The sequence below is a fragment of the Sceloporus undulatus genome, chromosome 1 (genome assembly GCF_019175285.1).
Source record: "Sceloporus undulatus isolate JIND9_A2432 ecotype Alabama chromosome 1, SceUnd_v1.1, whole genome shotgun sequence".
NCBI lineage: Eukaryota > Metazoa > Chordata > Lepidosauria > Squamata > Phrynosomatidae > Sceloporus > Sceloporus undulatus.
Genome location: NC_056522.1, coordinates 277,788,887 through 277,807,568, shown reverse-complemented (window position 1 = coordinate 277,807,568; position 18,682 = coordinate 277,788,887). Strand labels below are relative to the sequence as shown.

Here is an 18,682-nt window from a genome sequence, read left to right as displayed (position 1 = left end):
ATCCGATCTATGAAATATGCTTTCTAGATGCATCAAACTGAAGAGAGCTTATGTCACTGAGACTGAAATTCACCAAACCCATCCTACATCAAAAGCAACACTGTCTCAGACAAATCACAATCTCCTTCAGTAAACATGCTAACTAGATGAGCAATATTTTGGTAGACCAGTCCTGAAATAAGAATGTATTTTGTGAATGGATTACAGGCCTGTTACTGATTTGTAATCTTAAAAGCTGACAAAAGCATGACAATATTCATTTCAAAATGTCACTTTAATATTCCAATTCAATTCTAATGAAAACAAAGTGAAACATTCAAGTGGGAAAAAACATTGGTTTAAACCTAACACCCATAATGGATACCATCCATTTTGTCAATATCAGAACAGATTATTAGGAGGGCCAATTATATTAACTAAAGTTGAAATAAATTTGAATAGGATCTTCTGACATCTCAAATGACAGTGTTCAATATGGTACACTATAAGAACAGCTAAATACATTCATGTTGAAAAATGGTAAAACAGTACATCTATGTACAATTACTAAAAATACAAACAAATACATTCAAATATTAACAGAGGAAGGAAGAGGAGGAGAAAGGAGAAGAATTACATTTTAGAGAACTTTTATTACAAAACAAAATATTTACACTAATAATGTAATTCAAATATAAAATTGGTGCATTAACTGTACATAGTACACTAGCTTTAGAGAAGGAAGCTGCTTTCACTAAGGCAGCTTTGACATTTTCACATAATTTTTCTTTAAAAAGAAAGCCTGCTAACACAATGATTGTTTTAATGCTACAGTTTTACAGCAAAGACAAACTAAAAATAGCAGCAGTTTCACATGGCATGTTTCCACAGCCTTATTCCTGTGGCCTAAGCAATGCCTAACAAAGTGCTCCCAGTTGAATACACAAAATTCACAACAGTTTACCTGGCACCAGGTAAGGTTTGACCTGCTAAATCTTTTGCATTTGGCATTTCTTCCCTCCATTCCAAACAGAGCCAGTTTACAAACAAAGTTCCTCAAGACTACTAGGAAAATGCCTTTCATTACAATATACTGAAACTAAAAAGCAGCACACCACCCTGCTGGTGGTTAACTTTGGATGGTGTAAATAGACAATGTTAGTGAAAGGCTTGGAAGTTAACATCCTAGATTCTTTGGGGAATTAGAAACACAGCTATTCAACTGCATTTGCAAAAATTAAAATGTAAAAGGCTCCTTTTTAAAACCATTGACAGTGATTAAAGAGAAAATAAAAAACAGAATCCTCTCTTCCATTCTTAATGTAGTCCAGCAATATTCCATCCACTTCCTTTGCCAGTTTTATAGAATGATCAAGTCAGTATATTGTGAGGCTAACTGAACGGTTCATTTTTTTCCCATTAAGACGAGCTGTTCTGGTCTGTACTGTAGATCTAGTTGCCATTCGATCTGTAATCTGTGCTCGTTCCTCAGCTGCTGCCTTTGCCATCTGGGCTTTCTTCAGTTCCCTAGAAGAGGAAAAAATTATGTTAATCCCCTTTTAGATAACACTGCTGACACCCTCTTAGATAGCATTACTGCTAAAAAAGATTTCAAACATGCTAAAAAGAAAACTCACTTTAGTTTTGATCAAGAGTTTCCAAACCATTCATTGCAGAATCACAAATAGTCTTCCAAGTGGAACTTAGCCTAATATGGATAGCTCTCTCTCTCTCTACTTCTGCTAAAATGTAGCACATTTCAAAAACAGGTGCTGCTTTGACATCTTACTCCCCACTAGCTTACTCTGTATACAGATGTTTTTCTTTAATATGGCAGTTGGCAAAGTGCAACCTACAGGCTGCACCAAGGTCCCCAAGAATGTTCTAGGTGGGGTTCAAACAAGTGATTTCTGAGTTCAAGAAGATCCAAATCCAGACTAGGACAAAATTTCTCCCTGGCTCTAGAGAACACAGGGGCCTTCCTTCAGGGGAAAAACAACAACAGGAGGTTGGACAGGGCAGGTATGATTCAGCTCCAGTAACATTGCATATGCTCCCTCTGGATTGGAGAAGTCACATACCCTGGGTTAATAGGAGGATAACTACCACTCTGATCTCAACTTTGTAAAACCAATAGAACATACGTAATAGATACCTTTATTTTATGTATAAAGTTTCTCTAGGTGAATTCTAGAAAGAACCACGTTCTGTTTCTGGCACATAACCACTTCACACATTAATCTAAATTAAGGTACTGAATACAGAGGTAGCAGTCTATAGTTTCTAGTAAATAATAATATCTAAGCAACACATGGCTATTATGCAAAAATACATCAATTTGCAACTGCTTCACAAGTGCTCCTGTTCATGACTTTCCATACCAAATATTGAGGATGTGCAATTATGGCTATGCAATATGTCAAGACATCATTTTCAGGACAAATACTTTGCTATCAGGGAGGATCAAGTGAATGTTCTGCCCAAACTCCTTCTGGCCTCTTCCTCCTGCAATAATAATCCAATCCAATCAGGGATCCCACAGTAGTAACTGTAATAATGTTATAGAGTCATAGAGCTAGAAGAGACCACATGGGCCATCCAGTCCAACCCCCTGACATGCAAGAACACATAAACAAAGCACCCCTGACAGATGGCCATCCAGCCTCTGTTTAAAGACCTCCAAAGGAGACTACCACTCTCTGAGGAAGTGTGTTCCACTGTCTAATAGCTCTTACTATCAGGAGGTTCTTCCTAATGTTGAGGTGGAATGTCTTTTCCTGTAGTTTGAGTCTGTTCCCTCTTCAATATGATATCCCTTCTAATATTTAAGCATGAATATCATGTCCCCACTTAACCTTCTTTTCATCAGGCTAAACATTCCCAGCTCGCTAAGCTGCTCCTTGGGGGGCACGGCTTCCTCACCCCTCACCATTTTGGTCACACTCCTCTGGACACATTCCATCTTCTCAACGTCCTTCTCAAAGTAAAGTGCCCAGAACTGGACACAGTATTCCAGGTGAGGCCTGACCAAAGCAGAATACAGTGGTACTATCACTTCCCTTAATCTAGACACTATACAGTGCGCCTGCATTATACATTATATGCCACCTGCCTGTGAGAGCCGGGAGGGAGGAAGGATGAGTCCCATTGTGGTGCAGGCGCTTGGCCACACCGCCATTGGGAACAATGCAGACTTGAGCATCCATGGATTTTAATATTGGGGGGAGGGGCTTTCCAGAACAGATCTCCTGTGAATACCGAGGGCCAACTGTATATTTTCATTTTTTCTGCCTAGGTGTAGGACCTAGATGCCTAGGTGTAGGTGTTATGATGGAAATTAATTCTTTTAATAGTAATTTCCCACACTCTGTCATATGTTTCATGTCTAACATCAGAGCTCCATGAACACAGAAGAACCATGTGAAAAGGATGTTGCTCTAACTTCACATCTGTTCATTAAATTGCATAATACTACACTTTTCAATTGTTCCTTAGTGGTATCATAGTTTAGAGACTCATTGTGCATGGGCCTCATGCCTCAAATTTATTCTGATGGGAAGACTGGACTACAATCAGTTTAAAGGAGTATGTCATTGCATGCAGTTTTGCTTGTCTGAACTGACACTGCAATCCTAAGTACATTTATTTGTAAGAGTGGAAAGCAACCCAGTGTGTCATGAAAATCCATTGTTCAAATCCAAGTTCGCCATATTTCAACATAGATAGAATATCTCAGAATGTCAAATGCAAAGATAAACCAAAAAAGCCCTTTGTCCTCATGTCACACTTTCAGGTTTCATGAAGCAAGAGTAGGCAACGTGTGATTCTCTGGCTCTTGCTGAATGGGAACTCTCATCAGCCCTATACAGAACAGCCTGTGCTGTGACAGTGCTAGTCCAAGAAAATGGCAGTGGCAGTCCAAGAAAATAGAACAGTGCAGGGGTTGCCCAGCCCTGCCCTTCAAGAATCTTTGAAAATAATGTTTGCACTCATATAGTATTCAGAGGTATAGCCATGTCAGTCTGGAATATCAGTATGCAAAGGGATCTTGTAGCACTCGTGAGACTAATTGAAGGAAAGAAGCTGTAGCATAACCTTTCATAGAGTTGCATCTGAGGAAGTAGACCAAGTGTATGAAAGATTAAGGTACAACTTCTTTTGCAGTTAGTCTCAAAGGTGCTACAAGATCCTTTTTACATTCACATACGGTAGGTATGTCTGATTTGAGATAGGATGATTTCAGACAACAGCTGGCAGCAAATACAACAGTTCAGTTCATCTTTATTACGATCATAGACCAGCATAGGTAAAAAGGGGATGCAGAATAAAACAAGGTAAAAACACAGTTTAAAAACAGTATTTCAAGTATCCTTTCAGATTCCAGTATAGCAAGACAAGATTAGTACTAGTCTGCTGTGGAGGTCATTGCTTGGCAAATTTTAACTGCAGCTGCACAAAATCTGGCAATATTATATGAAGATTGACACCTGTAAGCAACAGAGAAGTATAAAATTGACTGGTGTGTCCTTGGTATTTATGCAATAAAGGTGAAATAAGGCTGAGGTGGATGTCCCTGTAATATGAGCACTGGAGTAGTATATGCTGTGTTGTCTCTATTTGGCCAGAGTCACAGGGTCATAGTCTGTCTGAGAAGAGGTTCTTCTTATATCAACTTTCAAGGACAACTGAGGGTAGGACATGACATTGTGCCAAAGTAAAGGCTCTCAGGTGTTTAGATATTTTATGTTTTGCTAAGTATGCCACAGGTGATGCCAAATATTTGTTGGAGTCGCTAACAAGAAAATTTGGGGCACTAACTAGATCTAGTTGTCACTCTGTATCTGCCCACCTGTTTTTGATGCTTTAGCCTTATCATATGTCATGCTGAGCAGAAGATCTGGAGAGAAGCCCAGTGAAGAAATTTTAGTCATCACCATCCCACATAAACTGGAAATATCAATCATGGTTAGTGGAGCAAGGCCACTGGGAAAGAGACATAGGTCCTAAACACACTGAAGGAATAATCCAGTCTGAGAGCAGTTCAACCGCCCTGGCTCAGTGCTAGGAAATCCTGGGATTTGTAGTGTGTTTGGCACCAGAGTTGTCTGGCAGAGAAGGCTAAATGCCTCACAAAACTACATTTCCCAAAATTCCCTAGCACTGAGCCAAGATGGTTAAAGAGCTCTCAAGTTAGATTACTTCTGCAGTGTGTTTTGAGCCATAGTCTGGGTCAGTAGCTGAGTACAGTCATCCACACTCTGGCCTCCATTTTTATAAAGAATGACTCCAGTCTCAGTTGCATTAGAGATGCATTTTGGAGCTTGGAATGCTGATCTTAGACATTTGGATTGCACAAGTTCTAATGGTGCAGAGCTGGAGAAAGGCCCCAGTTGGCTTTGAAAAGTTTGAGTACCACCAATATATACAGTAATGGCTTCCTCTTGTCATAAGAAATTAGAGGGTGTTTGTTGAGTTCCTCTGTGCATTACAAGCAGCATAGTCCCCATGCACTTTTCTACTACCAGTAGTGTGAAAAATTACCCCCAGATATTTGAAACAGGAGACCTGTTTGATCTTGTGACCATCTATACTCGTTATGGTTCTTGGGCCTTTTAGCAAAAGCCATTATTTTAGTTTTTTGATAGTTGAATTCTAGCTGATCCTCTCTGCATTACTGTGTTAGTGTTTTTAGTGCTCTTTTTAGACCAATGGGTGTTCTTGAATGTACTGCTCCACCATCTGCATATAGCAGGGCTGAGATATGCCTTCCCTCTAGTTTTGGAGGATGGAAGTATGTGTTGTTGAGGTGACCCACCATGTTATTGATGTAAAAGTTGAACAAGAGCAGAGCTAGAATGCAATCTTGCATGACACCCTTCTTAGTGACAATGACATTGGTGAGATGACCCTGGGGGTTACATTTGAATTTAAGTGAGGTCCCTTCATGCAGCATACAAATTAGGTATAGCAGATGCCCATCAATCGAGGAAGCCTCTGGTTTTTCCAGATACAGAGTCAAAAGCTGATTTAAAGTATATATAAAGGCAACATAGAGAGACTGTGTTGCAGGTGGTGTACTTTTCAATGAGGTGTTGGATACAAGACATTGATCTATTGTGGATTGGCCTTCCCTAAAGCCAGTTTGTTCCTCTGCAAGTATATTTTCTTGTTCCAGCCAGTCCTTGAGTTTCCATTGTAAGTGTCTTGTATAGGGTGTGCTGATCATATTAAGGAGATTAACTGGTCTGCAAGTGCCAGAACCATTCCTCTTTCCATTTTTAAATATGAGGACAATGATAGCAAACCCCCAGTTCTTAGGTGTTTGACCACAGTTGTCAATGCAAATGAAAAGAGATGCCAGAATAAGGGCCCAACATTCCAATTTTTGATGATTTCTGAAGGTATTAAATCTTCCTCTGGAGCCTTCCCTATTCTCAGTTAAGCTACAAATTTCTAGATCTCAGTCATCGGTGTCCACCTTGAAAAATTATATTTGGCTTGCTGAGCCATTTTCATCATAGGTGTCCTTATAAAGTGCTCGAAAGTGTTCCTCCCAGATCTCTTTGGGGGGGGGGGGGGAATGTGACAATCCACTGTAGCTGGTGCATTGCTTTGGAAGCTTGGTGTAATATGCCAGAATAAAGTTGAGTTGTTGGACTGACAGCCTGAATAAGTTGTGCCCAATTATTTTTCATGGCTTTCTTTTTTCTTGTACACCATCATTTTTCCATTATTATTATTATTATTATTATTATTATTATTATTTGGTAGCCTCTCTTCTGCTTTGTTGCAGCTTCTGGCATAGTATTGGATACACAGTCCTGGTAAGTGGTAAATGAGAGCTTTTTTATTTTTAAAGTATCAACACATTCCTTGTCAAACCACATCTTTGAGTGATGGTGTTGGTGGTGTTGCCTACAGTGTGCGCTATTTTGCTGGTTTAGATATTGGAATAGCACTTGGGCAAGATGGTTATAATTGTGCCGAAGTTCATCCGAGGACTCGACTGATACCAGGTCATTCCAAAGACATTGAAATTGAAGGTGGTCTGAGACTAATACAGTACCTCATTTATTGTTTCATTTAGCTAGGGGCCCCATTTAGCTTGCTGAATAAGTCCTTCCTGATGGCTTTAAAGAGTTGGTAACAGCCCATGGTATGTGTCTCCTGGGTGAAGTTGCTCAACTGTAGCCAAACTGGAAGATGATTACTTTCAAACCTAGGCATAACTGCTAGGTCCTTGACATAGGGAAGAAGGTCCTTAGAAATGATTATGTAATCAATGGTGCTCATTCTGGACCCAGAGAGATACAGTAGGTGAATTCAGCTGGGCAGTCGGTTTTCAGAGCAACATTAAGGATATAAAGGTTTAGTCTGAACACTGACTGAGCCAGACATAGACCTGCAAAATTAATTTCTTGCTTTTGAACATTGGATGAGGTCAGTTACATCATCCTCAAGGTTAAGAGGAGGCCATTTGTGCTGGGTGTACAAGATATGGTTGTTGGGGCCCCGTCCAGCATTCAAATCTCTCCCCTAGGACTACAAATACGTTTGAATTCTGCAGTACGAGATTAAAAGTGTATGATTCCAATTCAACCCACAGGTTTCTGATTTGGGATTTCCTCTTCATTGGATGCATGTAAACATCTATTATCAGCAGACTGCAGTGGCTAAATTGGATTAGCACTGCCGTGGCATATGTTTTAAATGTGGGAAGAAGCTTTGTTTTAACACGTAGAGTTGTAAAAACCAGGACTCCTTTTGCTCTTACATGCTTTCTTCTAGGCTCTGCTGCAATTGAAAATGTGTGGAAATCATTCAATTCCAGATCTTTAACAGCCCATGTTTCCTGGATCAGAATATCATATTGGGCGAGGAAGTCCGTGAAACAGGGATCTCTATTAGATGTGTACCACCCAGTGATGTTCCATGTCATAAGGGCAATCTTATGTTGGTCAGTTGATTGTCAACTGATTGTTGCACTACAGGCTATAGGCTGGATGGGTGATTCTTCCAGTAGCAATTGATTCACATTAGCTGACTGCTGGGATAGCTGTAGCAATGTCTTTCTCTGTGGATGGTGGTGTAGCACATCACATTACTGCTCCTTCTCTTCTGGTAGGGAGGCTGGAGTGATCAGTGAGTACAGCATGGATGACAAAATGAGGGTCATAGGCATGAAAGGATCCCAATTCTTTGGCAATGAGACCATCTTTTGGCTCATGAGAGATAAGTGGTGGTGAGAGCTGTCTTTTCTGGAGGCTGGATTTACACAGGGTTTGAGATCCTCAAGGATTTAATTGTAGATGAGAATACATCATCAATACAAGGCATTTTAAGAGGGGTAATTTTGCTGCTCGGGATTTTATAGCTTGAGTGCTGACTGAAGGTCATCTCTTTCACTATCTGTATCAAGGAAATCTGAATGGTGGTGCAGTGGTTAAATGCCTGTACTGCAACCACACACTCAAAACCACAAGGTTGCGAGTTCAAGACCAGCAAAAGGGGTCAAGCTTGACTCAGGCTTGCATCCTTCTGAGGTCGCTAAAATGAGTACCCAGATTGTTGGGGGCAAACTAGCTTACGGTTGTAAACCGCTTAGACACTGCTTAGGTGGTATGAAGCGGTATGTAAATGAAGCTTTTTTTTTTTTTTTAATGATGTACTGACAGCTTCCTGCAAGTCCATGGGGAAATGGATGATTTCAGTGGGACTGGATTACTATTTGATTTTTGCTGAGCTCTGGGAATGCATGTCCAGATATCTGAAACTTATCCTCTTAGTTATTTCTTGATTTATGTCTTGAGCTTCTTCCCTTGAAGTATGCTTAAGTTCTCCATCCTAGATGTGGTTAGCATGTTTACTGCCTAGATTCTCATGGCTTTTATGACTGTTTGTCGTTTTTCTTGTGATAAGATCACGGAGTACTTCATTCTTGAAAACTCTTATAGTTTTGATATAATGTGCTTCCCAGAGGAATTTACTCTTTTATGTTAGTCTATTAGGGACAAATATCTAATTAAAAGTCAGAAATATATATTTGGTTGCTCTAGGGCTGGATAGGTAGTGATAGTCTTAAGTCAGTTGTTCTGCTGTGGATATTTAAGAGCTGAGACATGAATCTTACAATTGCTTTCTGGCCATTAAATACTGTACAGACATTTTGATGAATTTCTAGGAGGAGCTGGTTTTTCTGTAACATGACAATGCTGGGCTACATCTGGGTGTCCTGGTAAGACTGGGCCATCTTCCTCTGTGTGACCAAAATCAGTTGCATTTTTAACTCTCAGCTTGCCATGAGGGTTTTGCAAATGAATGGCTTGTTGGATTTTCTCCACCTTTATTTGCAATATCTGCAGACAAAAGACAGACCTCATGGAAGGACTGAGCAATATTATTGCCAGTGAGATCTGGGAGTTTTTCTCCTTTATCTTTGTTATGTCCTTGTTCCAGAGAGTAGTTTATCTTTGGGCTTTGAAGAATTGGGGAGGCTGTTTTACTTAATTCAGATTTCTGTAGAAGCCATAAAGGAAGGGCAAGTTGCATATCTTTAAATGTAGTTGTTTAAGTGATCATCTGTGTACTCACACAAATGGTTTATCCTGCACATGCACAGAGCACCATTTGGAACTTTCTAGAATGTTATGTAAACATTTTGTCAGTAGCCCCACCCACTTCCAGCAACCCCTATATAAGGAGCTTCTCCCTGAAACCGCCAAGTTCCATTCAGTCATCCATTCAAAGAACAGAGTTACAGCTATGCAACCTGTCCTCCTCCTTTCTGGCTTCTGTGCCTCACACAAATGGTAGACTAGCAAGGTAAACATGAGGAGGAAGAAGGAATGTCACTGTAAACAAGTCAAAACTTTACTGAATATTAAGTCAAATGCTGGACATCAAAGATGAGGGTCATGCCTCCCACCCATACCAGGTTTCCAGAAACAGAACTATCCTAAAACATGAAAACACAGTACAAAATTCAAAGTGAAAAAGAACATTCAAAGCAAACTAGAATGCAGTACATTCAAGACAAACTGGATAGCAATACTGCAATGTCAGTCCTAGAACAAATGTAACAAGTATAAATGTATAACAGATAAACAATAGGATATTGCACAAAAATGTTTTTGAAAGGCAAAGCAACCAAGAAGGCAGAAGACGTGACCATGGTCGCGTGGAATGGCTCAAATCCAAACAGGAGGATCCTTTCAAGCAAGTTCATATAACAGATGGATGAACGATGCCACCCACCTGGTGACGTGCTGCAACAGTACAGGCAGTCCTTCCTTTGACAAAGAGGAGCATACAAAAAGTCTTTGTGAGGCCTGAAAGGTTGCAATCCTGTCAGTGTAGAAGGCTAGAGCACTCCATACATCAAGACAATACCAATGTCTCTAAAAGCTAGATTTGGCAGGAAGGTAGATATAACTCTGTCCTGGTTAAAATGAATGGCTGACACCAGCTTCGGCATTAACTGTGAAACAGAGGTATGGGTGATCCATCCTGAGAGAACAGAGCTCATCATCCTGTCCATCAGTCACAATCACAATCTGGATTGCAGTATTTCAGCAGAGTAACTGAAGGTCACAAATGGCCATGGGCTTGAAGGGATTACAGCAGAGACATCTCAGGATGAGTTTGAGGCTCATGAGGCTTTACCAGGTGATCAAGCAAACGGGAGCTTTCTGAAGAGCTGAACGTTCACAGAGAATGCAGAGACATAAAATCAGACCAAAGGCTTGGGTAGTCCCTTGGGTGACAATGGCAGTAGGAAGTCCAATATATGCTCAATGCTGGTGTCCAAAGGAGAAACCCTGAGAGGGGCCCAAAAGTCCTGGAACATCATCCATTTGATATGAGAGGCTGGTGAAAGGATAATCGGTGGTAGCCATCACATGATGATGGGTCCAGAGCACCAAGTGCAAGCAGAGGAAACTTTAATGAAGTGGTGGAGACTTAGTCCAAATCCAAGCCAGAGTCTGAGGTGCCAGTGGCTGAGGTGGATGCTGTAGAGGGTGAGCAGAGGTAGCAGCATCAACAGTTGCTTTTATCTTGGCCAGTGTTGTTGCTCATTTAGAGGCATCTTGCAGTGCTTTGAAGGAGGCCTGATGTTGTTGTTTCACTGGAGGTCTCTACTGTACAATATGTCTAGTACATTGAATGGCTTAGTTGGTAGATGTAATGATCATAGTGTCTTTGTGGCATCTGTGTCAAGAACACCTATGAGTCATGTAACTTTATTTACAAGCAAGATTTATTCATGCCTAGTCTAGTCTTTATAATAGCAGGCACAGTCCTGCCAAGAACAATTGTCTTAAACTAAGGAGTCACTATACATAAAATAGCAGGATTTTGAAGTCCTGGTATCTGCTCTGTCTATGAGGCTGATGATTATGGCAATGATGATCGCCTCTCGAGCAGAATCTGCATGTTGAAGAGGATCTAGAGCTTGTGCATGAACTCAAAGCTAACTGAGAGCATGATCAATGGGACCAACAAGAGGAAGCCCAGTGAGTGTCTTTAGAATGGAGATGGTGGGTCTGGCAAAGGCCTGGAAGCTGGAGCCAGTCTAGCAGACAGCCCTTTCATTGGAGGAGGGGGAGAAACAGGAATCCTTAGTCAGTGAAAATTCCAATTGCCATCAGAGTGGACAACGGTCATTAAGCCTTCCACTGCACAAACCTTATGATTGCACAGTAAGGAAGTTGTCTCTAGGTTGTTGTACCTAGCTAGGAAGTCCTTGAATGGAGCCACAAACAGCCAATTGTCTAGGTATGAGAAAACATATCTTGTGCTGACGCAGGTATGCAACCACCACCGCCATGCATTTCATGAACACTCTTAGAGCCATGGAGAGGCCAAAGGGCAAGACTCAAAACTGAAACAAGTCGGTGCCGATGGAGAAAGCAAGGAACATGTGGTGATCCTATCAGATTTCTACGTGGAAGTAAGCATCCTTGAGGTCGAGGGTGGCAAACCAATCTTTCTGCAACAATGGAAGTATAGAAGAAAGGGTTACAAAAGTGCCTGTAGAAGATACAAGAGTTCAAATGGTGGAAGTCCAAGATGGGTTGCAGGCCCCCATCTTTTTTGGAAAGGTGAAATATCCGGGGGGGGGGAGTACTCTTGAACCTGAGCAGGATGTATGGGTTTCATAACACCTGTCTCCAAAACAGAGTGCACTTGGTTGAGTAAGACGTCCGAGGGGAGTGTAACACATAAAGCTCCAGTTGGAGGGCTCTCTTTGAATTCTAGGGAATATCCCCTGCAAATAATGTTAAGGACCCATGAATTGGAAGTTATTCTGGCCCAAGAGTTGGCAAAAGGGGCCAGCCTATTCCCAAAGAATGGTACTGGCACAGCAACACATCACAGCCTTTTCTTTCCTTGGTCAGCATCCTTCAAGGATTGCTCACATCAAGGCTGAGATTGTTGATGTCTACCCGAGGAGAGCGACGGCTAGAACAAGTAGCACTAATGAGGTTGGTCAGCGGGTTGGTATTGTTGGTACTGGTATGGAGGATAAGAAGGTCGGGGTCATCTATACCAATGTCAGGGATCAGCTCGGGATGAGGAGGCTGACATATCATATTTTTGGGCAGTATTCCTCATCTTGTTCTTGAAATGTAACTTCTTGTCCATCTCTTTGATGAACAGGCCGGAGTTATCGAAGGGAAAGTCTTCAATGGCTGCTCTAGCCTGGTGTGTCAGGTCAGAGGCCTGGAACTATGCATTGCGCCAGAGCCACCAACCCTGAGACAACTTTAGTCGCGCAGTCAGCTGAATGCTGAGCATAAATGCTTTGTTGTGCAACAAGGGAATGGGCCTCTGAGTGTACAGCCATGGCTAGACGCTGCTTCTTCTCAGGCATATCCTCATGAAGAGGAAGGGATCTCTCCCAAATATATTGCTGGTATGCACTCATACATGCCATATAGTTGACAACCTTTAAATCTAAGACTACTGTAGCATAAAATTTTCTTGCCATCCCATCCAGTTTGTGACTTTCCTTGTCTGTTGGAGTGGTGGATGTTTTCAGAGTCTAACTGAGGTGAGAAGCCTCCACAATGGCTGGATTAGGCCTAGGGGGCTCAAAAAGCCAGGATTCCTCGAAAGGTGTGATCCTGTACAAATTGTCTATTTTCCTGATGGTAGAGAGGATGATCGCTGGAGAGATCCAAAAACGCTTTGCAATCTTAACCATGGATGGTAAGAACCTCATCTACCAGGTCCAGTGCATATGTGTCAGTATGCTAGACCTTGATGTTAAGGGCATTGTCCATCCTAATCACCTGCTCTGCAAAGCACTTGATGTCATCAGTAGGAGATGCCAAGTCATTGATAACCAATGCCTGTGGGGGAGATCCTGGTTGAATCTGTTAAGGAGAAGGTGAGGCAGAGCATAAAGAGACCAGGGAAGTCTCTGATGGACTTCTCGGCAAAGGGTGAAGATTTTCCCAATGTAAGTGAAGCTGTAGGGTCCAAAACCTGCTTGTAGAGGATTGCTCGGAGACGAGTCTCCCTATTTTTCCAGGCTTGAGGTGTGAAAGCTTTACAAATGGGGACAAGGAGACACATTGTGCCACTCCCCCAAGCAAAGGAGACACTTATTCTGTCCTGTCCTGGAATTCTGCTTCCGCATTGGGTGTATTTTTGAAGGACATAATAAGCTGGGAAGCCATGTTCCAAGGAGAACCGCAAGTGGTCTTAGTAAAATCCGAAATCACCAATCCAAATCGTTTACCATAACAAGGTCAGGCCAGAAATCCGATAAAGTCCAGCCTGTTGAAGAGTAAGAATAATCCAAGAACAACTGAGGTCAAAAACCGTTAGTCAAGAAAAAGGTGCAATCCCAGCAAAGATCAATGAAGCTGCCAGTTTGGAGGAAGAGTGGGAATGCTAGAAGAATACATACTGGTGGGTGGGCTACCACTAACAAGTTGGCTACCACCAACAACAAATTTGCTACCACCAAGTTTTCCCTAGAGATTCCAGAAGGTTCTGAAGCTATCTGTGCAGGCGAAGAATAACTCATTTGTGTGCCTCCACAAAGACCACGCAGAAGACCGCTTATGATTGTTCAACCCAGCTAGGAAGCTTGGTGCTGTAAGTGATGCTCTGTTTAAATGATGCCAGTGAGAAGGCAGAGAGCAAGGGCAAACATGGGCCTGTTACAGACTGCCAAAATAAAGCTGCTTCTGGCCTCTTTGGAGGTATGCTGTTTAAATGATGCATGCATCTTAAGAATCCGGAAACTGCATCAAAGCTGCACTCCAGTGCTTAGGAATGGAGTGTGGCTTTGGCATGACTTCCAGACTCTTAGGACCCATGCATCATTTAAATAGCATGCCTCCAAAGAGACCCGAAGCAGCTTTATTTTGGCAGTCTGTAACAGGCCATGGTTTCTCCTGCCAAACACTAGACGGTAAAATCCAAAATTGGCTAAGCCAGTACCCAAACAGCTAACAGCCAAAACAAAAGTGACAATGAGCAATTCTTCATGATTCTGCTGCAGCAGACAAAAAGGTACTGGCGGATTCTGCAGGAAACCCCTCATATACGGTTCATGGACTGTGTTGGTTAGCTTCCTGATTTACACTTAAAAGCACCAGTGCCTAAAGCTAAAAATAATGTATTTGCTCTACTTCAACTATCTTATGCTGGAGCCAATACTCTATAGCTTGTGTTTCAGAACATTGCAAAACTTTTTTATTTGTTCTTTTAGGTAGGCGTCACTTAAATAAAGATGTTTGGTTTTAGAAAGATACAGGTTCTGCTATATGGCTCTTAACATCATTTCCCAGTTGTATAAAGTTAAAGTTGTTAACAGAATGGTTTCAACTTACTTCTGCAGCAAAGAGTTTTTGAACTTCTCAGCATTCAGTTCTATTCGCAGTTGTTCAGCACTCTTTCTGGCAGTAGATAACAATGCAGAATGCTTAACTAGAGCAATTGCTGAAGGTCTTTTCTCTGGGTCAGAGTTTATCATTGACTGAAAGAGATTAAAATCACAGTTGACTATCCTTCTCATTGCCAAATAGGGAGAAAGGAACAAACATTTAGTACACCTTCACAAACCTGTTCTGATTTTACTTACTTTCAATAAGTCTACAAACTCCTGAGAAAGTACTTGTGGAATTCTAGGCAGTTTTCCTTGTCGTATTTCATGCCACTGATCCCCATTGGCTGGCAGTGGTTCAGCACCAGCAGCACACACCACAGTTAGTGCAAGGGCAAAAATATCTGCTTTTGGCAAGTAATTATAGTTCTGAAAAAGAAAGGAAGGATTAGTTTCTTTAGCAGAACAGCACCACAATAGACATCCAGGCTTGGATCCTAAGTTTTCACTCCACTCATGGAAAGAAAACTGTTCTCTATGTAGTGAAAATTAGAGATTTAAACCTCAGTCAACAATCATATGCAAAACTGAGTAATATAGTCTCAATTAACAAACCATCTTTACCTCTTGTAAAACCTCATTTGCAAGGAAACGACTATCTCCTTCCTCCACTTGAGGACTGGAAATTCTAGTGACATGACCGAGATCCCCTATATAAAGTAGTGCAGAGAAAAAGATTGGTGTTTTGTTTTCTAAAGCCAAAAAGCTTACATAAAGAAATGCAATACCATTTTTTCTTACCTATTTTGAATACAACTTTGCTAGATGACCACTCATCATCATCAATATCCTCAGATATTGTGGTTGGAATTGATGTCCGAGATATAAAGATATTGCCTGACAAAGAATAAGAATAAAAAACTATATAACAATTAATCATCTTCAGAACTCTTAAGAGCTTTCACCAGCTACCGGCTCTATTGCCTAACGGACACAAGAGTCACCACCTTGGAAAGGAGCCAAATTTAAGACAGTGAATAAGCAAGCATAATCCCACCCTCCAAAAAGTCCGAAACAAATTTAACGGCAGTTAGCCAGCCATGTGTTTTGAAACTGTTCTCTTTCATTGTATTCTGTATTCAGACTTGAAAAGTTTCAGTTACCAAGGTGTGGCTTACTGCATATTTTGCTACCACATTTGGCAACATTTCCATTGCAGAAAAGACCAGATCTTTGAATACTTACTAGGCTTTATATCCATGTGTACCAATGACATTGAATGGATATACTTTAAACCACGAGCAACCTGAAGTAGTAGATCTTTCAATTCTGGTTCACTGAAGTAGCGCATATTTCTGTAATTTTCACTGATGGCATCAGCTAAACTGCCACCTACAAGTCAATTTAAACTATGTTAATATTAAGGTAGAAAACTGCATTAATTCTAGCATAAAGCATCATAACAATAAGTGCATAGTGCTTTTAGGTGTTCACAATACCTTACTCAGGTTATTTTATTCATATGCCAACATGGGATTCAAGGTGGCTCAACACAAACTTAGAACAAAAAATGGGTAAAAAAACAATTAAATGAGCTATCCAATTACAAATAGCATCAGTTTGTAGAATAAGCTAGCACAGCAGGGGAGAAAAAGCAGAGGCAAGACCAGCACCATAATTCAGAGTAGGGGAGAACCCACTGCCTGCCTCACCCAGAGAACCTCTGCCTGCTGCTCCATTGCCAATAGGACCAGAACCCTCAGACAGCTTCTCACAAATTGGGCAGAGGACCACTTATAACCTTTTGAAAGGAAGTGAGTATGGAAAGTAGGATCTATAGTAGTCTCAATCAGCAAATCTCAGACATAAGTACTCTGCATGGTCACCATAGATGTGATATCAATCCCAGCCTGAAGGAGGATGACAAGCCTAGAAATCATCATAGTAATGCCCCACCAGAGTGAGTGAGTGGAGGAGGGTTAGGATGAGGAAACAGCTCTTGATGAGTCAGTTCCTGAGTTGTCTGAGGAGACTGATGTGATACTAGAGATCCAGACCTATGAGAGGCAACAAATCAATGGCTTAGAATGACAGAACAGCCCCAAGCAGAAGTGCAGATAGATGACTGATCAAACACTTCACTCCTAAGTTCATCATAAGTTTCTTGCACATCTTGGTCTTCTTTGAATACTCAGAAGGGTGAAGCTTCATGAGAAATAGAAGAAGCTCGAGGCACCCCTGATGATGAGTGTTTTGGCACTGTGGCAGACTTGTGAATGTGCCTTGGTAGGACCTGACACTGTCAATCCCGAAAGCAGCTGAGACTGAGAAATGTCAGCAGTACCCACTCAATCCATCGCCACAGATGAATTTGAGACTGACAGTACCACAGAACATGAAGTGATGCCTGCAGAGGGCTATTCTGAGTGGTAAGTTTTTGTGTATTGATAGCTGACTCCAAAAAAAGAGCTTTAAGATGTGACGCTCTGTTTCTATGCCCCTGGTGGAAAATGACTCTATAATGGAAGCACTTATCCACTGTGACCTTTGTGACTAAACAAAGAAGGGACTTGGAACAGCTGTCCATTTGGGGCATCTTTTCCCCACAATCGAGGTACTTTTTAAAGAACACTGTAGATGTCATAAACTAGCAGGCAGGTTGGAAGACTCTTAAGTCACCTTACAAAGAAAAAGGTAAAGACAGACTCAAGAAGAAGGAAAAATAAAGGTGAGAAAGCATGTCTAAGAAGCAATAGCTCATAAGAGAAGTTGCACTGTGATGATGGTCAAAAGAGAACTGTTGAGCTTGAGCAGAAACTATGTAGGGGTTAGGGCTTCTGTTGAGATCTTAGGTCTAGACATTTCCAAAAATATGCTGCATAATAATCTCATGTGTAAGTCACAGACACCACAAAGAAGAAATATAATTGCTGAAACAACCTCAGTGGCTGTTGGTATGTTTATGGGCAGAAGTGCTGGTTGGATCCTACATAAGATGGGACCAGAGTACACTGGTACCCCGGGATACGAATGCGCCGCCTTACGAAATTTCCGGGTTACGAAAAAAATCCATTCAAAAAAACTGTTCCGGGTTACGAAGGTTATTTCGGGTTACGAAAATTTTTTTGGTGCTTTTCGGCGCTATTTCACACGAAATCGCGGCTTTTCCCCATTAGCGCCTATGGCTTTTTTGCCTTACGAAGTATTCCGGGTTACGAAAGCGGCGGCGGAACGAATTAATTTCGTAACCCGGGGTACCCCTGTATCTGAAAGCCCATATCTCCTTACAGGCTTTTCTCTTGGTCCCACCAAAATCACAGGCATTATCATAGGCACATTTGGTAAAGACTTAGGAGATAGCCTTCTCAGTGGCTACTGCCAGACTATAGAACTGTCTTCCATATGAGGTTCATTGGCTTTTTCTCGGTCCTCTTTCTGCCAGGGGGTAAAGATCTTTTATTTAAGTATAGTAAAATTTTAGTCGTACTTTTTTCTATATTATTTATATTGTCTGCGTCCAATATTGGGAGAAGGGCACGATACACATTTAACTGGTAACAGTTTAATAGCTTTTAAAAGTTAACAGTGAGAATCAAAGTACAGCATCCCTTCCCCATTTAAAGACCATCCAAGCAGCAACCAGTTTATGAAAGGCCTGTATAAACAAAAGGCTGCTTGCCAGCTTGCAGAGAAAAAGCAAAGTGAGGGCCACCTGAGCCTCCTGCAGAAGGGTCTTTCAACAATTAGGAGGATCCTTCCATGTGTATTCATTACACATGCCTGTGGCAGCAGCAGGTCTAAGAGAAACCCCTGCCTTGATCTTAAAACTCAAATATCCTCATAAAGGGTCTACTGAAGCCC

The 18,682-nt window shown here is 41.4% G+C and overlaps 1 protein-coding gene across 2 annotated transcripts in view; it reads right to left on the bottom strand.

Moving 5' to 3' along the window:
* Window positions 1-255: 255 nt before the first annotated feature.
* Window positions 256-18,682, bottom strand: part of WEE1 (WEE1 G2 checkpoint kinase) — a 28,752-nt gene continuing 10,325 nt past the window's right edge. The window contains exons 6-11 of one of the 2 annotated variants that reach the window (XM_042472824.1): window positions 16,067-16,213; window positions 15,623-15,718; window positions 15,446-15,531; window positions 15,080-15,250; window positions 14,829-14,974; window positions 256-1,506 (exon numbers count right to left, since the gene is read on the bottom strand). In XM_042472824.1, coding sequence (XP_042328758.1) covers window positions 1,356-1,506; window positions 14,829-14,974; window positions 15,080-15,250; window positions 15,446-15,531; window positions 15,623-15,718; window positions 16,067-16,213 — 797 coding nt within the window. In that variant the 3' untranslated portion in view covers window positions 256-1,355. Of the gene's footprint in view, window positions 1,507-9,827; window positions 13,765-14,828; window positions 14,975-15,079; window positions 15,251-15,445; window positions 15,532-15,622; window positions 15,719-16,066; window positions 16,214-18,682 lie in introns of those variants that run through there. The other variant, XM_042472818.1, reaches the window with a different exon arrangement.